This window comes from Rhinichthys klamathensis, unplaced genomic scaffold, assembly GCF_029890125.1.
Source record: "Rhinichthys klamathensis goyatoka isolate OS25496 unplaced genomic scaffold, OSU_Roscu_1.1 h1tg000071l_1, whole genome shotgun sequence".
NCBI lineage: Eukaryota > Metazoa > Chordata > Actinopteri > Cypriniformes > Leuciscidae > Rhinichthys > Rhinichthys klamathensis.
Window position 1 is genome coordinate 185,003 of NW_026606614.1, and position 21,769 is coordinate 206,771.

At 37.7% G+C, this 21,769-nt stretch overlaps 1 protein-coding gene across 1 annotated transcript in view; it reads right to left on the minus strand.

Moving 5' to 3' along the window:
- Positions 1–21,769, minus strand: part of antxr2a (ANTXR cell adhesion molecule 2a) — a 58,139-nt gene that overhangs the window by 18,612 nt on the left and 17,758 nt on the right. The window contains exons 11-16 of the mRNA XM_056250559.1: positions 20,874–20,952; positions 20,447–20,542; positions 17,565–17,615; positions 14,852–14,947; positions 12,339–12,506; positions 12,085–12,165 (exon numbers count right to left, since the gene is read on the minus strand). Coding sequence (XP_056106534.1) covers positions 12,085–12,165; positions 12,339–12,506; positions 14,852–14,947; positions 17,565–17,615; positions 20,447–20,542; positions 20,874–20,952 — 571 coding nt within the window. The remainder of the gene's footprint in view (positions 1–12,084; positions 12,166–12,338; positions 12,507–14,851; positions 14,948–17,564; positions 17,616–20,446; positions 20,543–20,873; positions 20,953–21,769) is intronic.

The following is a 21,769-nucleotide window of genomic DNA, read 5'->3' on the forward strand; positions in this document are numbered from 1 at the left end:
TATGATAAATCACTGCCATCATTGTTAGAAAATGTACACAAACATCTAATTTTCATCAATGTACATTCTGCGGTCAGTAATAAGCCTAAATGATATAGATTATGGTTATTTTGACTTAATATAAATACTTATTATATTATATTATTATATATATATTATATATAATGCACAGTGTTATTTCAGTGCATTTAGCACCTGTTTAATGTAATATAATATAATGAACGTCACCTGCTCGCTACACCAGTCTCGAGTCCCACGGAAGAGTTTAGTAAGGATAAAAGGAGGAGTGACGACAGTGAAGGACGAGAGAGGACCAGGCCTGGACTTTATGTTGTGTTTATATGCAGCAGGAGTCCGTAAGGGGCTGCCGTTTTACTTTCGTTTTGTTGTTTGTTTATTTTGTCATTAAAAGTTATGTTAAATGTTCACCGGTTCCTTCCTCCTTCTTCCCTTATCAACAAACTTTGCTAGAATAATATAATATAATATAATTGTATTATAATATAATATGATTTTATTATTATAATATATTATAATTTGTAAAAATGCCATTTCAAAAAGGCAATAAAATGCATTTATTTTTTCAGTTATTGCTGTAAATGAGGTAATAAAAGTTGCCAGCATAATAATTTAAAAACATTTAATCAAAATGCTGTTTAAAATTGTTTTAGACGTAGCATAGCATCTCACACCACAGGAAGTCAATTTTCCAAAAGTATGTCATGTCAACAATCTTACAGTAACAAAAGATCAAATCTATCGTGGTCTCATATGAAACAAACAATGTTAACAATAAAAAAAATCCATATACTCTTGTTTGTCTTCATTAAAAATTTAAAGCCACGAAGGTATTAGACAAAATAAAGATCCTGTGACAACACACAGCAAGAAAAATCGTAACTCTGTGTACAGTATAAATATATATAAATATGATTTATTTGCATGTTCTGATTCTGGAGTCAGTGCCCCTGAGCCAAGCCTTGGATGACAAAGACAGAATTAGTGCTAATATATGCAACCATGACAAAGAGCAGAACTTTCCATATCCTTATGTTACAGAGGATCATATCAACCCATACCCGATGGCCTTACTTATGAAAAGTCATGAGTCTGTGCATATGTACCTTAGAGCAAAGTTCACAGAAAAGACTTTCGAAGGCAAAACAGTGTTAAACTAACCAAAATGAGACCGTAACATCCCACAGACAGAGACCAAAACAGAAGCTGAAATGTTCACCGAAAATGTTAATGCTTCTGCTCTTCTCCATATTCGTTAAATTTGAACTTATCAATGTAAAGCAACATGTTTTTGAAAGAAGGATTTGCGTAGTATATTTTTGCATGATTTTTAACCGTTTTATTTTCAAACCATTTTGTGTTAGATAAATCCTCAAAAATCTTTCACTTAAATCCTGAATTCCCATTCTGTTTTCAGTTTTCAGAGTCAGATGCAGGTCTTCTCAGCTGGTGGGTCATGACCCAAAAAAAGGGTCACAGGCCTGCTCTGACAGAATTGTAGCAGGGAAAAACAATGCTAAAAGCAAATAATGAAATGCATACAATCATAACCATATTATAGTGCAAAGTTAGAATATCAAAATATTGGCCTATCAGGGGCGCAGATTAATTTTTTTGTTGTTGACGTCAAATCCTGTGACGCCAATCCAGTGCCGATCCTGACCTCCCTGGGGCCCTAAGCTAAATTCTGCTAAGGGGCCCTCTACCTGACCCGTGAAGCCGTGAGCTATGTAAACCATTTGCCATTGCCACAGTCACACCTGACACTTCAGTTCTCCCAATACAATCCTCCCTCCTTTAAACCAAACAGTCAAAGAATAAGTACAATAATATAGAACAGAATGATATTTATTGAATAGAGTATTTTCTATAGAATATTAAGATAACAAGTGAATATTGTGTTGCAGATATCAATAATCCCTGTGAGTGATGACATCATTGAAATCAAGAATTAACTTTTGTACAAGTGAACATGTAATTCCTGATATCAGAAATAGACATTGGTAGATAAAAATGTAACTATGGGGCCCTACTAGTAAAAAATAATCAAGAATTCACATTGCAAATAGTAAAAAAAAAAAATGAATTCTTGATATAAAAAATGCATAAACTGTGAATGAATAAAAGCTAAAATGGCTTGCCATATGTTAAAGGTTTGTTTTAGTATGCATGTTGAAGCAATTCTTGATTTATGGTTATTATTTACTGAGGGATGTGCATCCATATTGACCAGTATGTCCAGCTAATCAACATTTTAAATTCAATATAGCCTATAAATCAATAGTCAATCAATGTCAAATTGTCAATACATTGCTTTCCATCTTGCATAAGCAGTTGTTTAGAGTTTTTAACTACACATTGACTGAGACTAGATAATCAGTGTCTTGTTTTAAAAGTATGTATAATGTGTAATTTGATGAGGAGTGTCATCATTCAGGCCCAAATATTGTAGGCTACAGTATGTCTGGTCTCTCTCCACATATATTTCTGCTTGAAAAATGCGCGTTTCATTTCGTGCACGCGCATATGAACGTATGATAACACACGCGACGCGGTTATCTTTTCCGAGCCGTTGCACTTTAAAAAACACAATAGAAATGCACATAAACTTAACTTTACTTTGCTGACATCAAACTTGGAAAGGAGAGAACACAAGTTTACCTGATTGTTGTTTCCGCAATTCACTCATGTTTTTCCCCCCTCTTTTTGTGACCAGAAGGATAGTTTCGCTTCATTTTGTCATTGATGTTGTAAACATTAATTGACGCGCTATGACACGAGGGGGAGGCGGGGCCTTGAGTAATTTGCGGGGCCCTACGCAGCTTGCGTAGTGAGCGTATAGGGCGGATCGGCTCTGCGCCAATCAATCTCTACAGGTCCCAACAAGAATAGATTAAACGAAATGCAAATGCTTTATTTTAAGGATATTTTTGCTTACTTTTATACATTACTCAAGTCTGCTTCTTTTTTGGGTCACCACTTGTTTTGTCCAATGTAAAATCTGAATACTGAAGCAAAACCAGTTGAGAACCACTTCACATAAATTCACCAACAAATAATACCTAGATCAAACCTAAAGTCAGACTTCCAGCATGAGTCAGAGTTGTTTCACAATGTAATATTAAACATTACGGGAAAATCCCTCAGTCCTTAAATGTCGTAAGGCCAAAGTGAACATCTATTATACCAAAAAAAAAAAAAAGCTCCATGATTCCACTGGGTCCAAAACTAGAAACACACAAGACCTTCTGCTTCTAATCAGGATGACCAGTGGAGGCCAAACACACATATGTTGGGTTTTCATGTTTTATGAGGACTTTTCATAGGCATAATGATTTTTATACTGTACAAAATGTATATTCTATCACCTAACCCTAAATCTACCTCTAACCCATCACAGAAAACTTTCTGCCTTTTTACATTTTCAAAAAACATCACTTAGTATGATTCATAATCATAAGCCGTTTTCCTCATGGGGACCAAAAAATTTACCCACAAGGACAAGGATCTAGGATATTGCCATCTTTGAGGGGACAACCACACAACCACACACACACACAACCACACATACAATTGTATGCATTGGAACAAAATGAGCAGCATTCTGAGATTTATATTGTGTAAAGCATTCGTGTTGGACAGATAGATGGGTAAAATATGGCAAAACTTCTTAGGGTAGGAAATTTATGCGACTGCCACTTCGGAAGGGTTTGGGCCATCTGATGGGTTAAAACTATTAAGACCACAAGAGCAGTTCTGCATCTGTGCACACAAAAATCGGGATTCAGAACTACTTAAATGCATTTGTTTTGAGACCCACAGATACATATCCAGATTATTGTGATCAAAACAAAGGAAAGCAAACAAGCCATTTCTCATAGATCTGCTCTCTTTATGTCGAAATCTCTCTGCTGCAACAAACCCAGAGACCTTCGTTTCTACTTGATTTGATGATATATGATGTACGGGACAGAATGACCTATAACTCATTAAGGTTGACATCATCATTAAACTTACTATGTTAGATTATAAACTGTTATGATGATCTATTATGATGATGAATGTCATATGGATTGTGATTCACATTTCTTTAATTTTGATAAACCGTGAGATCGGCGAACAGAAGTTTTGGAGTGGCACTAGAGAACAGAAGCATGACTTTTTGATTTCATTTTTTGAGGGCACTAGCTTTCCTCCTCTGAGAGAATGTTTGACTGACAGGACGGAACAAATACATAAATGAATAAACCGATTTTTTCAACAGCTGCACGATAATTGTCACATCTGTGTCCTTTCTTCCAATCAATAATGAACCACAAGTTGTAATTTATTTATGGCCAATTCAGGCTCTAGTGATGAAATGTTAAAGACACTCCAAACACAAAGTGATATAGGGATGCCAAACTTGCCATCTTAAAAAATACATCTGCTCAAAATTACATGCTGCATTGCATCAGACCTGTAAGAAAGTGACTTTTTGCCCAAATTGTGGGACCATGAGTCTTATCTATAATATGATGTGATACAAGATCTAGGGGGAGATCCCGGGGTGCTGTTTCACAGCGTCTAGCCAAACACTGAGTTTCAGTGGTAACAAAAATCAAGCCATAGCGTTAAAGTCCTGCGTTTTAACACTATTAAAGTCATGCTTTTATGAGCACAATTAATTACTGTCTAATAAAGATTAGAACTGCATTTAATATTGCTTGGGCCAATGGTTTAAAATAAAGAGGGCTCCCACATTTGCATATTAAAACTAATTAGCATAATCAAGCCGCTGAAATCCCATGCATGGTATTCAGAGAGCTGAAAATGTGCAGCACAAGCTTAAATGATCCATTATGTATTATAAGCCCTAAACATACAGTTTATAAAATATACAGGATTGCTACTGCTGGTATACCTTTAAAATCTAAATATTTAATTTATTTCAATATTCAGTTAAATTAATTTAATCTAAATCTGTGTAAACATTTTATAAATGTCTCTTTTTCATTTTAATAAGTGGATTTATTGAATTACCGTACACATTTGAATGCCACCGTTCTCAATTACTCTTCTATTATCATACCGTATTTTAATATGACCATAGTTGCAAATTGTGCATATTTAAATATCTTAAAAACAAACCACTAAAACAAATGTCCACAAATTGCCTTTCGAACAGTCATGCACTGTATTCATCACTTTAAATATTCAAATTGATCAGACGAGGGAAGGAGTGAATTACAATACATTACCGATTCCCTGTATGATTTCCATAGGTCTGTCACACTTAAGGAGAAAAATCAATGCGACAAAGCAGCCCAGGGAATGTCTGACACTAACAGTAATGCTGCTTAATTAAAGCCAAGATTCCAGCTCTCATTGCAACGAGGCTTTGATTTTAATAGACGATGAAGAAATGGCCCGGCACATTGACGCGAGCACATTTGTAGCCAGTCTGGCCAAGGGAAAAAGAACACACACACACACAGACAAACACGGCAGGACATCAGCTCGGATAGAATCAGGGGGTTAAGGGGAAGTACACAGAAGCTTGCGCCTGTGTTAAACAGTCTGCTAAAGGGGGCAGGTACCAGCCCACCCAGCTAATCAGCAGAATGTGCTCCGATACAGGAGGAAAGGGATTTCTGAGCACATACATCACTAATATAAAAACCTCTGTAGGCTAAAACGCTTGACCTCAATATGGAAATAAATTACAATGCAAACAAAAAGGATGGAGAAAAAAAAAATAAGATTGTTAATGGATTGCATTTTGTTTTACTCGGATCAAGCCTTCAATCCAGAAAGAAAGTTTTAAGTCAAATTAAGCCATGCTGATAGATTATAAAAAAAAGGATTGAAAGCATAAAGAGAAATCATAACAATGACAAAAAAAGGTTTAATTACTTGTAAAAATTTTTTTTTCCAATTTAAACCATGTTAAAAAAACATTTTAATTTTGCATTAATAAAATTTCAGTTCAAACCATGTTTTTTTTTATATATATTTTGAAGTGAATGCAAATTTATTTGCACTGCTGAGGATTGAAAGATTACACTAATGGCAATTTAATAGTGCTTAATGTACTGGAGACAATGGCTATAGCCTCATCAAAAAAGGAAAACGCTATTTATCTACATTTGTGGACATGTTAGTTCCTCTCCAAACCCATCTAGTGCATACACTACTCCAACCCAAAAGCTCTGTCATGATTTTGGCACTACCCACCCCCACTTTCTAGTTCCCAGTGCCACCCTCCAAACCAGCTCATTGGGGTCCCCAATCTAATCCTGTTACCAGGAGGACTGGCTGTTTGAGGAGGCTCATAGATTAACATGGCAGACATTGTCGAATTTACAACCAGCCACGTGGACATCTGCCCTACTTTCTGCATTACACAAAAAACAGAGAGAGACCTGGTTCCAAGAGCAAGGGGCCATTTCATGAAATCGGCAAGCCAGTCATTGTTAAAGCTGTCATTTCTCCTCTGGGGCCGGTGCGCTTTAACTGAACTGTCAGCCTTCTACTTAATGCTTGTTAAGGGTAACAGGCCAGTCTGCTGATAGCACTAATGAGGACCAGAAAAAAGACACAAGCATGTTTAAAGGATGCACACCGATTGTCATAACAAACACAATGGTGTCGTAATGGCTACAAAAATCAGCTACTCAAGGAAAATGATGAAGATGTGAAGATTTACAGCAGATGGCGAAGGACTCATACTCCTATAAATATGATAATGTTTTGTTACACGGTCAGCTCTCCCCTTCCATAAACAAGTGCTTTCCTCTGCTTTATTATTTGTGACGCTCTGATTTAATTCCAATTACACCATTAATTAGAAATCTTGTGCCCTCTGATCTAGGGTATGTTTCAACTTAATAACATTTGCCAGGTTTTATTTGTTCATGGAAACCGGCGCTTGCGTGTATCTGTTCACAGAACAGAAAGTGTTGTTTTTTTCCTAGAGTCCCAAAAAAAAGAGAAAAATCTGTATTTGTCACATAACATCATGTGATAACACAATCAGAGAGAGATTAAATCATTAAATACTATTAAGCACTCTTATCTCCTGTCATTTTTCTTGAGATGCGAGTACACAATTTGTGTTCTTGTTTAATCAGCACATTGATTATACGAAATCTGCATATCAATGGGATTCATGACAAAAGGATTTTTTGGGCGAGAAATTAAGTCATTTCAATGCAACCAAAAACAATAGTGCCTTAAAGCTGAAGTGATTCATGTCTGCACACAGCATCACTAACTGGAATTGCAGTAATAATTTTAAAATCAGATTAAACAGATTCTCCTGCCTCAAACTAACACCACTGGTTGAGTCAATGTTGTTGTGTTGAGCCTATTGGGATGCTTAAAAAAAACAGTAATCACTGGAAAATAACAATACAAATCAGTATTTTCAGTATCTTAGTCTTGTTATCCAGTAAAAACATTAAAACATCCTCTAAAAAGACACTTTTTCTAAGATGTAAAAATTTTTCATTTTTAATTAAGTTTTTCTCCCCTCATTCTTGTCTTTCTTTTTTAAGCATAAACCTCGCTAAATGTTGTTCGATGTATGCTTAAAAGACAAAAACAACCATTTGGAAATGAGGTAATAATTCAAGATATAATCTTTGAAAACATCTTGAAGAATATTTAGATATTATTTTTTTTTTTTAAAGACAGCAAAAAAATAACAAAATGCTTTTTTTGCAATGATATTTTGATAACCAAAGAGCAACAGTGTTTACGCATTTTGAGGAAATCAGCCTAGAAATGGCAGAAAGTATTTTAACATTGCAAAAAATCTCATAAAGGAGCTTGAAAGGCAACACATATTGCATATCTAAATGAGGCTGCTTCTACCTAGTGCCAAGCAAACCACATTTTCTGACAGTTGTTGCATCCCTGATTTGTTCAGCGCAGCTCAGTTCTGCTCATTAGGCAGTTGCCCCTCACTACAGCAGCCAGACCCACTTCATACTGGCCTTGCTAGTTCATTAGGACACTGTTCACTCTCTTGGCTCCCGGGGTAAAACACAAACAGTTCGCGGTCTGCCGCTCTGCGCCCTAATCCAGTCATGAGACTGGGCTCTTAAACACTATTGCGGCTAAGCCTGGCCATGTGTGCCTCCGACCTGAGGGACCCGGCCCGCCAGCCTAGAGCCTCAATTTCCCCCCGCTCTCTCTCTTGTTCTCACTCTCTCCTTCGTCCTCTACCCCGTCGCTATTTCTCCATGCCAGCGTTGCCTCCCTCTCTTCCTCTCTCCTGCTTCTATAATGGCATTCTTCAAGAGTTGGCCCCGCCGTGCCGCCCGCTTGCAGTCTCTTAATTAAAATGCTCCCACCGCTCTGTTTATGTGACCGATGACTGTTAAATTAAGATGCTGTCACACTGGGCCGCAACAGTAGATTTTTATTTATTTATTTTTGCCGAGGAAAGTTCCGCCACGAGCACCATGCCTCGGGACTGCGAGCTGACATGTTTTCTTTGTCTGAGGTCGGAATTTACACCATTTAAAAATACACTCCACCTCATTACAGCACTGCCCTAAGGAGGCAAGCAGTCGGCATGGGCTAATAAGGTACGTGTTATACAGAGAATGATTTTAATAGGGTTTAATGTATGCAGAGGCAACGCTAAAGTGACATTATACGTCTTGAACAATGCTTTCTGGGGGTGTGGGGGCTGCAATCTGAAAATCTTGTGTGTGCACCATGTCTGTATTACACATTGAGCTTGCCTTGGCTTCGAAACATCTGACAATATCGGCTCAGCCTGAGTAAGAGAGTGTGGGAGTTGAAATCAGAGAGAAAATGAGGATTGATTTCCTCAAAAAATAACAAAACCCGCGGAACGACGTCTTGAAAATGAATATTGTAAAATCACCCTATATCTATAATCACCATCAGTTATCATCATTACTCCCATACCACCCCCGAAGCCTCTAGTATGGAAACAAAAGCAATAAAAAAGAAATTCTGTCATAATTTACTCTCTCATTTCTTTTGAGAAACACAATTTTAAGTCAATGAAGTACAAATCAACACTGTACCCCACCTGACTTTCATTGTAAGAAGACATTTTTTAAACTATCTTAGTTCTTACTTATAAGTCATATAGGTTTGGAATGACATAAGCAAATGATGATAGAACTGTCACTTTTGGAAGAACTATCATTTCATTTTAAAACAACCCCAAACAAATGCTTCAAATGGTGCCCTATTTTGGAAGATAAAAAGTTCAATCAAAGTGTCCACGTAAACAGCATGGACATGCAAAGTCTATTTCCTTCAGGGCTAATTTTGTAGGATGATACACTTGACTAAAGTTCACTTCATACTTACACATACAGTTCAAAAGTTTGGGGTCAATATGTTTTTTTTTAAAGAAATTAATACTTCAACAGGGATGCAATTAATTGATCAAATGATAAAAATAAGATTTTATTTCAAATAAATACTGTTCTTTTTAACTTTCTATTAATCAAATAATCCTGGGGAAAAGAAATACAAATGACTGCTGAAAATTAATACATTACATAGGAATGTATTTTTGATCAAACAATTGCAGAAATCTTACTGTCCCCAAACGTTTGAATGGTAGAGTAAATGATGACAATATTGTAATTTTTGAGTGAACAATCCTTTTAAGACCCACAGCAGCAGGAGAAACAAAAGCCTTTTCTACGGGTCCCATCTCGATTTTGCCTTTGTGTGGCAGCTCTCTGGGGTTAATGTATGTTAATGTATCATTTATAAAGGTGCTTATTAGTGTGTTTTGCAGACTGCTGCTTTGTAAAACAATACCGAGCCCTGCCGAGACTGTTAGTTAGAGGTGGGAGCGAGAAAGAGAGAGAAACACAGGGGCGGGCGGGCGGGCGTTCAAAAGAGCCCCCGCCAGTAATAGGCCAGCCCTTGACGCGCTGCCACCTTCTCTACCTGCTGTCCCCTGCCGCTCTTTCCGGAAACTTGACGGCAGATGTTGCAGCGCTAAGCTGGCTCTGAAGTGCCTCTCTGGCTCCCCGGTCTCCCTAACAACACAGTCAAACCACATTAGATCTCTTTATTTGTGCCCCAGGCAAGTTCGGCAGTGCAGCTGTGTCCACCCTCCGCTCTACCTTTGGTGTTGGAGCCCCTCAGGCGGTAAATGGGAGAGCAGAAAGTGTTCAGGCTGTCTTGAAAAAACTACATCTGCTGACAATCCAGCAGTCTGTCTGTGGGCGGAGTGGGGGGAGGGGCCGGGAGGGGTCTCCGAGCTGAACAGATGTCTGCGACAACCTGCTTCCTTACACCTGTATGAGTCCTCGTAACCCCACGGATCCAACGCTGAAAAATTCATGACCCCCGAGGGTTCCTGTCGGGCATCAAAGCCCCCCTCTCTCTAGCTGAGAGTACGCGGCCCACCTTGGCTCTGGCGAGGGACTCCTCGGGCTTTGATAGCTCATGCCTGCACCCAGTGCACTTGATCAAGGGCTTGAAAGTCTGCACGATCGAGCTGTGGCCTCACTGAAGTGTGCCAGGGTCCCGCTTGGAGGCTCCAGACCCTCATCTCAGATGTATTGAGAGTTACAAAGGTTTTAACAGTTCTTTTGAAGAAAGTAAAACAGAACAAGTGGCTCAAGCGTGACTGGGATATTTCAGCTAATGGGAGCACTAGCACCACGGATGCGGTGAGGACTTTTTCAAGATGAAACAAACCCAAACAAATGCTTCAAACTGTGCACTACTTTGGATTTTATTTTTTTTTTATTGTAGTGCACACGTAGTCAGCCTTGTGAAGCCTGTTTACTTCAGTGCTAATTTTGTCTCACAAGAGGATGATCCACAAGTTCACTTCACATTCAATATACACTACCGTTCAAAATATTGGAGTCAATTCATACTTTTCTTCACCAAGGATGCATTAAATTGATTAAAAGTAAACATTAAAGACATTTATAATGTCGCATAAGATTTCTATTTCCAATAAATTCTAGTCGTTTGAAAGTTTTATTTATCAAAATATCCTGAAAAATATTCCTAAAAAAAATATTAAACAGTAGTTCTACTACTACATTAAAAACTCTGAAAATTCAACTTTGCCATCAAAGAAATACATTATAAATTATAAAAAATTCTGAAATGCACTTTCTGTAAAGCTGCTTTGAAACAATATGTATTGTGAAAAGCGCTATACAAATAAATTTGAATTGAATTGAATTGAAAAAAGAGAAGTTATTTGTAATTGTGATAAAACTTCACAATATTACTATTTTACTATATTTTTGATCAAATAAATGCAGCCTTGGTAAGCATAAGAAACGTTTCTATGGTGGAGTAATCTATACAACAATGAAAACAAAACAACACATTCTGTTCTTAAATGGAATGCCTACATGGACAGACCCCTAAATATATTGCAGACATGTTGACCCCTTACTCTTCCTTTCGCACTCTTCGTTCCTCAGGTCAAAATCTCCTGATGGTCCCCAAAACCTGCCTAAAAACTCGGGGAGACCGCTCTTTTCAAGCAGTTGCTCCCAAACTGTGGAATGCCCTGCCCTTGTCGTTGTGTGTGGCTGATTGTGTTGATTCTTTTAAAAAACAGCTGAAGACACTTCTATTCAGACAATCTTTTAGTTGACTGAGCTATTATGTTGTATGTTTTGTATAATGTTTTTTAACTGTTCAAATTGCTACTTTGCTACATGTAAAGCACTTTGTGATTTTATCTGTGAAAGGTGCTATACAAATAAAGCTTACTTACTCTGAATGTTGTCTTTGCACATTCATAGGACTTTTTGTGCACATATATTATTGCACTACAAAAGTTACAAAAGAGGAAGTGTCTTAGGCACAAGTTCATGACAGTCACATCCTGTTGAGAGTCTTTGCAGCTGAGGTTTGTGAAACTTGCACGCATTTAATACACACACAAACTCACACACTCATAAATATCCCCTGAACGCTTACACCAGAAAAACTGACACCCCATGCTTTATGTACAACAAAAAATTGGCTCTACTTTGGTAGTATGCAAGAGTGATGAATCATGTTTGCATTTTGTATTGGGGTAAACCATCTGTGGCTTACCTTATCTGCGGTCGTTGGGCGCATGAGCGAAACTCGGTCATACTGCCGCCGCAGAAGAGCCCGAAGTGCCTCAAGGCGGCCCTATGATAAAACAAGAAATATCAATATGTGGCCTTAGCTTGGTTTCTTTTTCCACTCATCTCAAGCAAAGGCTTCAAAAATGATAGAGTGGAACTTTCAGGTGGACTCAAAATAAGGAAAGGGAGGCGACAGAAAGATGGTAATGGCCTCAATTGCAACAGTAAGTGACTCACCCTGATTGGAGTATACCACTTGGATTCAGGTTGATGGTATGTGGGTGGGGATGCAGTTGGCTTTTTGATCATGGGTTCTTCGGCCTCCTCTTGTATCGATATCACTGCATTCTTGGCTTTCTCTAGCCGTGCGCCCTCCTCTGTGGACCCTTTCTCTCCCCAACGGACCTACACAGATATTTGAAAAAGAAAAGGTATTATATTAGATTATATTACATTACATTATATAAATAAAAAGTATACATAAAAATATATATACAATAAAGTACTTTTTCTTAGTTCTCGGCCTGTCCCTCACTGAAAAGTGCTTAATTATAACTGCACTTCTCAAGCTGTAAATTAAGTCACATCAATATAGAAAAGCTTTTCAATAGAATCCCTGGACATTCTGTAAGACTGGAAAACTGGTTAAAGAGAAATGATCTGACCACTGGTCTCCGAAGACAAAGGACCTTGCTTGCAAATTAACATGTGAACAACTCTCTCTCACACACACACACACACACACACACACACACAGCTTCCCCCCACTCTTGCAGATCACCTGAAACTCACATAAGAATATATGTATGGTTTTAATGTGAATGATTATCATTAAGGATTGTGTTTAGTATCATTTTAAAGGTCTCAGGGTGGCTGGTACGAGTGTCTCATTCCAAAAGAAGTAAAACAAAAGGAAATAAGGGTTTTAAGAGTTTAGGAATAACTGGCACACAAAGGAATGTGGTCTAGGCACTCCCAAAGGTGAAAATTCATGATTGCTAATTTCCACTGTTCTTAGCAAAATGGTTCTTCTACCCCCAGTGAGTCTGGGGGGGTGAACACAGTAAATTTCCACTAAATTCAAGCTTTACATCTGGCTATATAAGGAAAATGCAGAGAGAGCTCAGGGCTTTTTCTGTATTTCAGATAGCCCATGAGTTAGCTCATGTAGTTCTTAAAATGTTGGGTTTGCATCTGTTTTCTCTTATCCTAGAGCATTTGATGTTTTGTATTGATGATATTTGAACTGATTATGAAATTGGCATAATACTTTTACCTGACATAATAAATTGTTATATTTGATTATTCTAACAGGCTTTGATATTATTTTCATTGGAGATAAAAGAAACAGTCAAACATTAACGTATACTTAATGATGCACAGATATCATTGAAAAACACTTTCATTTATGGAGTCAGATGAAACGAGTTAATACATAAGATAAAAAGTATTGCATTTAATTATAAATCCCTCTGCCATTGGAAGAGACGGAACGCGCGTTGAGACCTTCACCGCTAATTTGAATGCCGGCATTGGATCAAATTAGTCAGACTTACACATTCCAATCTGCAACAACTCTCAATTAATAAAACATTCTTTGCATCCCATGTTTCCCTCTTCACACGTCAGCATGTGTTTTAAGTAAAGAGCAAGTAGGCATACTTAGGTAAACCTCCTCCCCAGGTCCAGAGATAGCTTCAGAAATGGAGATCGGTTGTCTGGATGAATGAAAGCTTTCGAAACATTAAAGACAGTTGTAACTCAGTAAGCCCTGAGCCCATCTCATCCCTTGCACACTCATGGGAAAGGTTAGTAGAAACGGTTTCCAAAGCTTTCAGAAGGAACTTCAGTGATGTCTTCTTTACATGGGAGACTGGAGGAGGGGTGGCTGAGCATGAAACAAATATCCCTTTTAAAACCAGCTTTGAGATGGATACAGTGCCAAGTAGCACATTTCAGCTGAACAAAAGTTGAATGACAGAATGGAAGTCAGCAAGAGGAATTAATCTCGTCACAGCAGTTCTCAATCATTTAGCGTCAACATGACTTGAGACAGTGGGACATCATTGAGGCCGAACTGGCAGGGCCCTGTCACGTCAAAACCATCAGTCAGAGGCTGTGCTACATTTAAGGAGATTTCTATCAGAAACTTTGAGGTGTGCTGAGCTTGACATCACAGACACAATGGCTTTCATACAGGAAAGAAGAACAAGTGCTCTTGTGTGGATCAACAGAGAACAATAAGCTTTCTTAGTTAGTTCAATATTTGTTTCTACAACAATATATCCAAGTAATGCAAAGACTGGAACAGAGCAGGTGACTAGGGATGTACCGGTATTTATATTCACGTTATATCCGATAACCCATGAATGGCTTATATTAAAATGACAGAAATCTCTAATGTCAGCCGATAACTGATATGGTATCAATATATTGTGCATGTGACCCCAATCAAAGCACTTTAAAATTACTCTGCTCAATGTCCACTCCAGATTTTCAATTTCTTGCTCAACTCTCAGTCCATGGTCACTGGTAAGAGAAAGCCAAAGAAAACAAGAATGGTCCTAAGATCCACTTGCTCCAGTCTCCATGCAAAATTAACACCCTCCCTACCCCCTACACCCAGAGAGAGAGAGAGGGAGTGGTGGTGGTAGACAACTGGAAAATGCTCAAAGACAGCTGTGATGACATCAAAACATTTTCTGTCATCAGGGGGCTGCACATCATTATAGGTTAAATGTAACGTTCACCTCCATGCGTTTGATTCCACCAGCTCCTCTTCCTCCATAGTAAGATGCATCCACAGTTGGCCACTTCTTCTTGGGTAGTGGGTCTGGCTCTGGTATCTGAAAAAAATATTTATTTTTTCAGAAAATACAGAACAGAAAATAAATAAAATTGAGACTTAAAGCCTCAAAGAAATATGTGCATTGCAAATACAAGAGCAGATACGTAATTACAATCTTTATGTACACTTCCTTTCAAAAGTTTGGGGTCGGTAAGATTTTTAATGTTATTAAAAGAAGTCACTTTTGCTCACCAAGGCTGCAATAGAGTGGTGCAGGTATGACATCACTTTGTAGGCCAAAACGTGGAAGCGAGTTATCATTTTAGCACGTCCAATTCCATCGTCCCGGAGTCAATGGGTTTTTTGAATGGGGTTTTGGTTAAATGGCTGAAATAAGGTCTGTAGTGAGCACAAGCTCAAGACACTTTCACGTTTTAATCTACAACATAATATACATCAGTATTATCCCACTCGTGATTTTTTTTTTTCAGCTGTTTGCTAAATGGGACTACAAAGGCTGTCGAGGAGATTAAACGTTATCATGCCGAACAGGTAAGCTCAGTCCGCTTTTACAGCCTTGTTATGTTTATAATTGTGATCTTATAAACTATTCTAACTCAAACGTTCTGGAAAATCTTTTTTAGATAAAAAGAGTTGTCGGAAGGTTAGTGATGGTGACGTGGTGTAGTTCGTTTGTAGCCTAGCTTTAGCTTTTTACTTCAGGTGACTACATTTAGGCTTCAAAATTCATAAAAGTTGTGTTCATCTGTTATAATTATCTTGATGGACAAAACGCGCAAATATAATAAACTTTTGTTGATCACAGAGCTTGTTTTAAAGGGCATATTGCAGGTTAGAGGACCCAACAAGTCAATGTATAGAAAAATAATGTAGGAACTAGATTTTCTTTCAAATATACTTATAAATACGCTACAGAAGCTTCTGGAGTCGTTTTTGTGAGAAAATTTTACTTCCACGTCTGAAAATGGGTGTGGCGGGCGTGACGTAACGGGCGGGAGAGCGGTCGATTCAAACAACAGGAAAACAATGGATCGCTATGACATTTCGGACGCTGAGGAAATTGTTCATACTTACTCGTATGACGGACCACAGCCATACAATTATGAGCCTGCTATGCTGCCAAGAGAGCAGGGAGAGGCCAGGATTAATGTTAGACAGAACGGTCAGAGACAAATTGAGTTGTGGTGTGAGGAGAACCAGTGGAGAACAGGACAGGTGTCTTAATGAGAGATGTGCTTATAGATATACACGTTCGCTAACGATATACACTGTGCTCACAATATTGTACAGATTATTACCTTCCATCATATATCAGGCCAGCAGACATTAGTATGTTTAGGGTAGATTTATACTATTAAATGTATAAAAACTATACTTGAGTATATTTCTATTGTACTAAAAACATACTCAAGTACATTTTTAATACATATTTTTCACCTGGGTTATAACATAAACAGAAAATTAAAGATTTGAATATTTAAACAACCTAGTAATTTTGTTTTTCAATTACAAGTTGCCTCTATTTAGGGCATGACTACCTATATCACACTATTTGATGCCATTGGTATAGTATAAGACGATCAATATTCTTGCTTCGGCATCCCATGTTAAACTCCCATCATATTGCCGGGATGATAATCCTCCGATCTGAAGTGAACACTACACACGACCGGGTTTTTCGAAGCCGATGCGGAAGAGAAATCCGTCTCTTCACCTGCACAAACCGCACCAGGCACGAAAGATATATAGCACCGTCCCTTTTCTTGTTATAGAAACCTGTGGACTCGATGTCCTGACAGGCCGGAGTTTTTGCAACCTCCACAAACACAATAATTTACCATGACGATGATAAATTAAAATACAAAAACTACCGAAAACACACTGACTCACGACCGCCCTTACTGAATACCAGCCTACTCTGCACTGAGCCGAGGCTAAGGCTCCCTATCGTGACGTAAAATGACGCGATGTTGAAAAAAAAGCCGTTTTTACGAGCAGTCCAAGAAACGCTCACTTTATCCACTAAATTAGTGCCCTTATGTCGTTTTAAAACATTTTAAATCCTGCATTAACTTTTCATATGGTATTTTCATACAAGTTTATATATTAATTTAGATTTTTTTTTAACCTACAATATGCTCTTTAAGCGATAATCCAAAAACCTATGGGAAAATCCTACTGGTCAAGGGAACCAGTGTGATTCTAACTGCTGGTTGGCCTACTAAGTGACGTCACACCAGCACCACTCTATTGATAAAAAAAAAAAACATTAAAAACAGTAATACTGTCAAATATTAATTCAAATTAATATATTTTAAAATGTATTTTTTTCCAGTGATGGCAAAGCTGAATTTTCAGCATCATTACTCCAGTCTTCAGTGTCACATGATCTTCCAGAAATCATTCTAATATGCTGATTTTTTTTCAGGATTCCTTGATGAATTAAAAAAGTACTGACCCAAAACTTTTGAACTTTTATGTATATTTAAAATATTTTAAAAATAATACCTTCAAATGAACAGTAAATAAACATTGTATGTATTCTATAAAATAATTATATGTATTTTTATATCAAATGTATATACATTCAAAAAACACTGATTACATTTTTTTCATTAAAAAATATTTATATTTTATACAAAAAATAATCTTACAGGTGGAGGTGGAGGTCGATGAGTTCTTTGAGGGGGTGGGTCTTTAATAACCTGACAAGAGAGAGGAAAAAATGCAAAGTTAATTAAACAAAGTTAGTTATCGCTGTCTAAGGATGTGATTCACAATTGAACAACTGAAGCCTGAGACCACCACAATTGAGTACAGGGTCTGCTTGTAAACTAACGCGGTAGGCCCCTGGTGCAAAATAAAGAGCGCTCAAAAATCAACTTGTTGACAGGGGAGTCTTTGGGGTGAGCATGGTGGTCCGTTTATCTCTTAATTAATTGGATGAGGTTCAATCCCCATGCATTCCCCCAATCATAAAGTCCTGAGGAATTAATTAGCTGCAATGAAATGCAGAAGGGAAACTTGGGCTTCACTCCAGGTCAATCCCCAGTGCAAAGGAGAGGAGCGTTAACAGGATGAAATGTCTTCCTGTGGCACTTTCTGTGACAGCCTATCTGTCATGAGAAACACTATGCTGGATTCAGCAGGTGACTTCTCTCACAGACAAGATGTCTTCCTCACTGGGAATGTCTTTGACAACACCAGAGTCAGAGGATGCCAGAGTAGTGACTACTCAGCAAACTGCTTATCAACTGACCTGACAAATCTAACCACTCTTGGATGTGATGGGTAAATGTGTTAATAGACAAAAGTGAGTTTGGGTCATGTTAAAAGGGCGAAATACTGCAATGTAAAGGCTACATATGTAATTTGAAAACTTGAGCCTCTGTAACAGAATAGACTCCAACAATCTAGATAAAACGCCTTGGATGTGACCATGTTTCACCTGTCAACCATGTAACCCCTTCCATTGCAGATGCTTTCCAAAATGGAAGCAAGCCTTGTCTCAATAAACATGAAAGATGCATACAGTGCCATTGCAGGTTAAGCATTTACCAAATTAGTTTTCAGGAAAAAATGCCTTTTAATCATCACATATCATGGGCAGAACAGCTGTTTCATTCACATTAAAGTGCACTGATACCATTTCGCCATTGCTACCATTACAATGATGGAAAATGATCAATTAGAGTTAATTAATTGCTCTGACTCATAACTGACTGTTGAAAAATCCAGTTCTATCCGTCCGTGGGGCCCCAGTGTGTTATAATTAACATAACTTTGAGAACCTTGTGCTAAAGGATTAGCTTTTTTTTTTTTTTTTTACAGAGTAATTAAAGAACAGATTTATATTTGCCAGCCATATTGTGGGATAAATAAGGCATTACACAAATGACATGCTGGGCTGTTAGGTTCTCAAACTACCTGACGGACAGCTGTGAAGCTGGGATAACCCTTTAAATGTGTTTCAGGCGATGAAGAGCTGATAATTAAATCTAAAATCTCAGTATACTTAGCCATCTGACACTCGCACGAGGGGCTAAGAACTAGTGGCACAGCTGTGGAATCAACCAATCACAGTCCAGCGGTGCAACATCCCCATATGGCTTTTGGGATAATTGTCCAATTGGAGTTTATAATCTGTCCATTTCACCCCTCTGAACACATGGTTGTGTCAAGCTGTTTTCCAGGCTTAACATGATCATGGACAAGTAGCAGGTAGCATATTTGCAAATTAAAATGGTGCATTTCCATTAACATAAAATTAACCTGTTTGCAGTAAAACAACAAATGAATGACCTAAGAATGTATTATCAAAACATAATTAAACAGATGCCTTTATCCAACAGTAATGATATTTTTTTATATTATATATTATGTACTGTACATAGTATATATATATATATATATATATATATATATATATATATATATATATATATATATTACGGCACTTAAATTATATATATAAAATATAAATTAAAATGTAAGTGTTGTGTGATATACAGGTGCAAAAACACATACTTTCATACTTGACCCTCCATTTTCTTATGACCAAAATGAATTCCAAACGTCCGCATTTAATTTGACTAATATTTGGTATAATTTAATTTGACTCATATTTGGTATATTTGCGGAGGACATGCTGGTGTGGCTGTGGATACTAATGAGTGGGGGGGTGTAGGGGGGGTGAGGTGCTTCTGTATTTCTCTGATTGCTGAAAACTGGCAAGGCTGAGTTTAAATATTAACAAAGCACACATGGCCCTTCTCTTGTGCCGGGGTCCCTGATGGAGAGGAACAGCAGCTCCTCCACCAAGACAAACAGGGCCGAGTCCAGACATGCTGCGGGGGGTTTACATTTTAATGCCTTTGTTGGTTTTCCAAAATATGCTTCCATCTCATCCTGGAATGGCTCCCACCAGGTTCTCAAAGAGAGGTGGCGCATATCATTTGGTTGTGCAGAGTGATGCTGACTGCCATAGTGATACTCGCCAGCTTCACAACTTCTAGATCTTATCTCTAGAGCTTCTAGTGCATCTATATATACAAGTGCATTAGAGCCCGAGAAGTGTTGCTGCTTTTTCATTATTAGTATAGGAGAGCGAACTTTTCATTTTTAGTCTGCAGCCAAACTTGGGTAACAATTTTTTTCAATTTTTTATCTCAAAATAGGAAAATAACTTCTGGCCTTTTTTTGCACATATCAAATATTATAATTGTATAGTCAGGATGTGGTATGGTCTGTTTCTATGCACTGTGCTTCCTTAGAAGGCTGTCTTTAAAAAATACAGCTTAGACAAGGATATTACAGCAATAGAGCTCCTACTACTGATTTCTTATTTTACTGTAACCAGATTATGTAAACCAAAAGAGAATTTACAGTGAAAATGTTATATAGGAAATTATAAATATGGAAGATAAACATGTTAATCTCAATTCCAGTATCTACCCAATCAATCCAGATTCTGTGTGAGAAAAGGGACAAAATCTTGAGATTCGGCACTGAGAGCAGGAAGACATGTGACACTTACGACAGTGCAGCAGAGAGGCCAGAACCACCACATCAGCGCCAAAGCCAACAGGAGAAAGAGCACCAAGAACACAATGGCCACCACTGTGCCGTCTGACTAATGAGAGAGAGGGAATATTTACAATCAGCCTAAAAATAGGATAATAGCAAATTGTTATGAAAAAAGAAAGAAAGAAAGAAAGAAAGAAAGAAAGAAAGAAAGAAAGAAAGAAAGAAAGAAAGAAAGAAAGAAAGAAAGAAAGAAAGAAAGAAAGAAAGAAAGAAAGAAAGAAAGAAAGAAAGAAAGAAAGAAAGAAAGAAAATACTGCATGTAAAATAAATTATATTCCAAAGACAGTTATTTTTATTGCATTTTTTAGTTCTAAATTATTTTATAGGATGAAGAGACATTTATGGATGTTTTCTTTCCGATCTCATGTTTGACTTACACATGAGGAGGCAGTTATGGTGAAAGCACTGGTGAGGTACGATGTGCCACTGTTCAAACTGATCAGGACCTCCATTTGTCTGTAGGAAGAGAACACAAACACAATGGGATGGTGTGTTTAGGGTCATATTTGAGTCACACTGGCTTTGAATAAATGGTGAAAATAAAACAACAGTAAATTCAGCTATATATGAAGAGATCTTTCCATGAATACGGTAGCGTGATGATAGTTACAGCAGAAATAGGGAAGCTAAATAGGGAAGAGTCTAGTTAGGGATTATTTGGAGTATGATTTCTGATAAAAACAAGTGTAAAAATAGGCAGTGTTGAGTCGGTTTTAAGCAAAAAGGAAAGAATCTACACCGAAACTAAACAAAAATACTTATTTTCAAAAAACAGAAATTAAATTATATTCATGCAAAATTAAACCTAACAGAAGCTAAACTGAATTGGAAAAAAAACATACTAGGGAAGCTCACTGGTGTCACGAGAATTATTTGAAGTTTAATTCCTACAGAATTTGTTGGAAATTCTCTCTTATTTACTGTGCAAGGAGTTGAAGGTGGCTCGCAATTAAAGCACTAATGATGAACGGCATTGTAATTTCCATATGTCTATTATGCAGGAGACAATTACCATGGGGCTAATGAGAATCCTCAAGCAGGAAATCGACTGACTGAACGCCTGAGATCCCTCCCAAAATGAGAGAATATGTAAAAAAGACAGGCCACTGTCTGCAGAGCCGATGAGGATGCAGTAGAGACACAGGAGAGAAAGAGTTACCAACAGCAAACAGCGAAATTCCACTAACGTTTGGGTCTTGCGCAAAGCATTCCCACCAATGAGACCAGCAAGGTTCCTTCACAAACACCACCAACTGAAGAACTAACTTTCTAA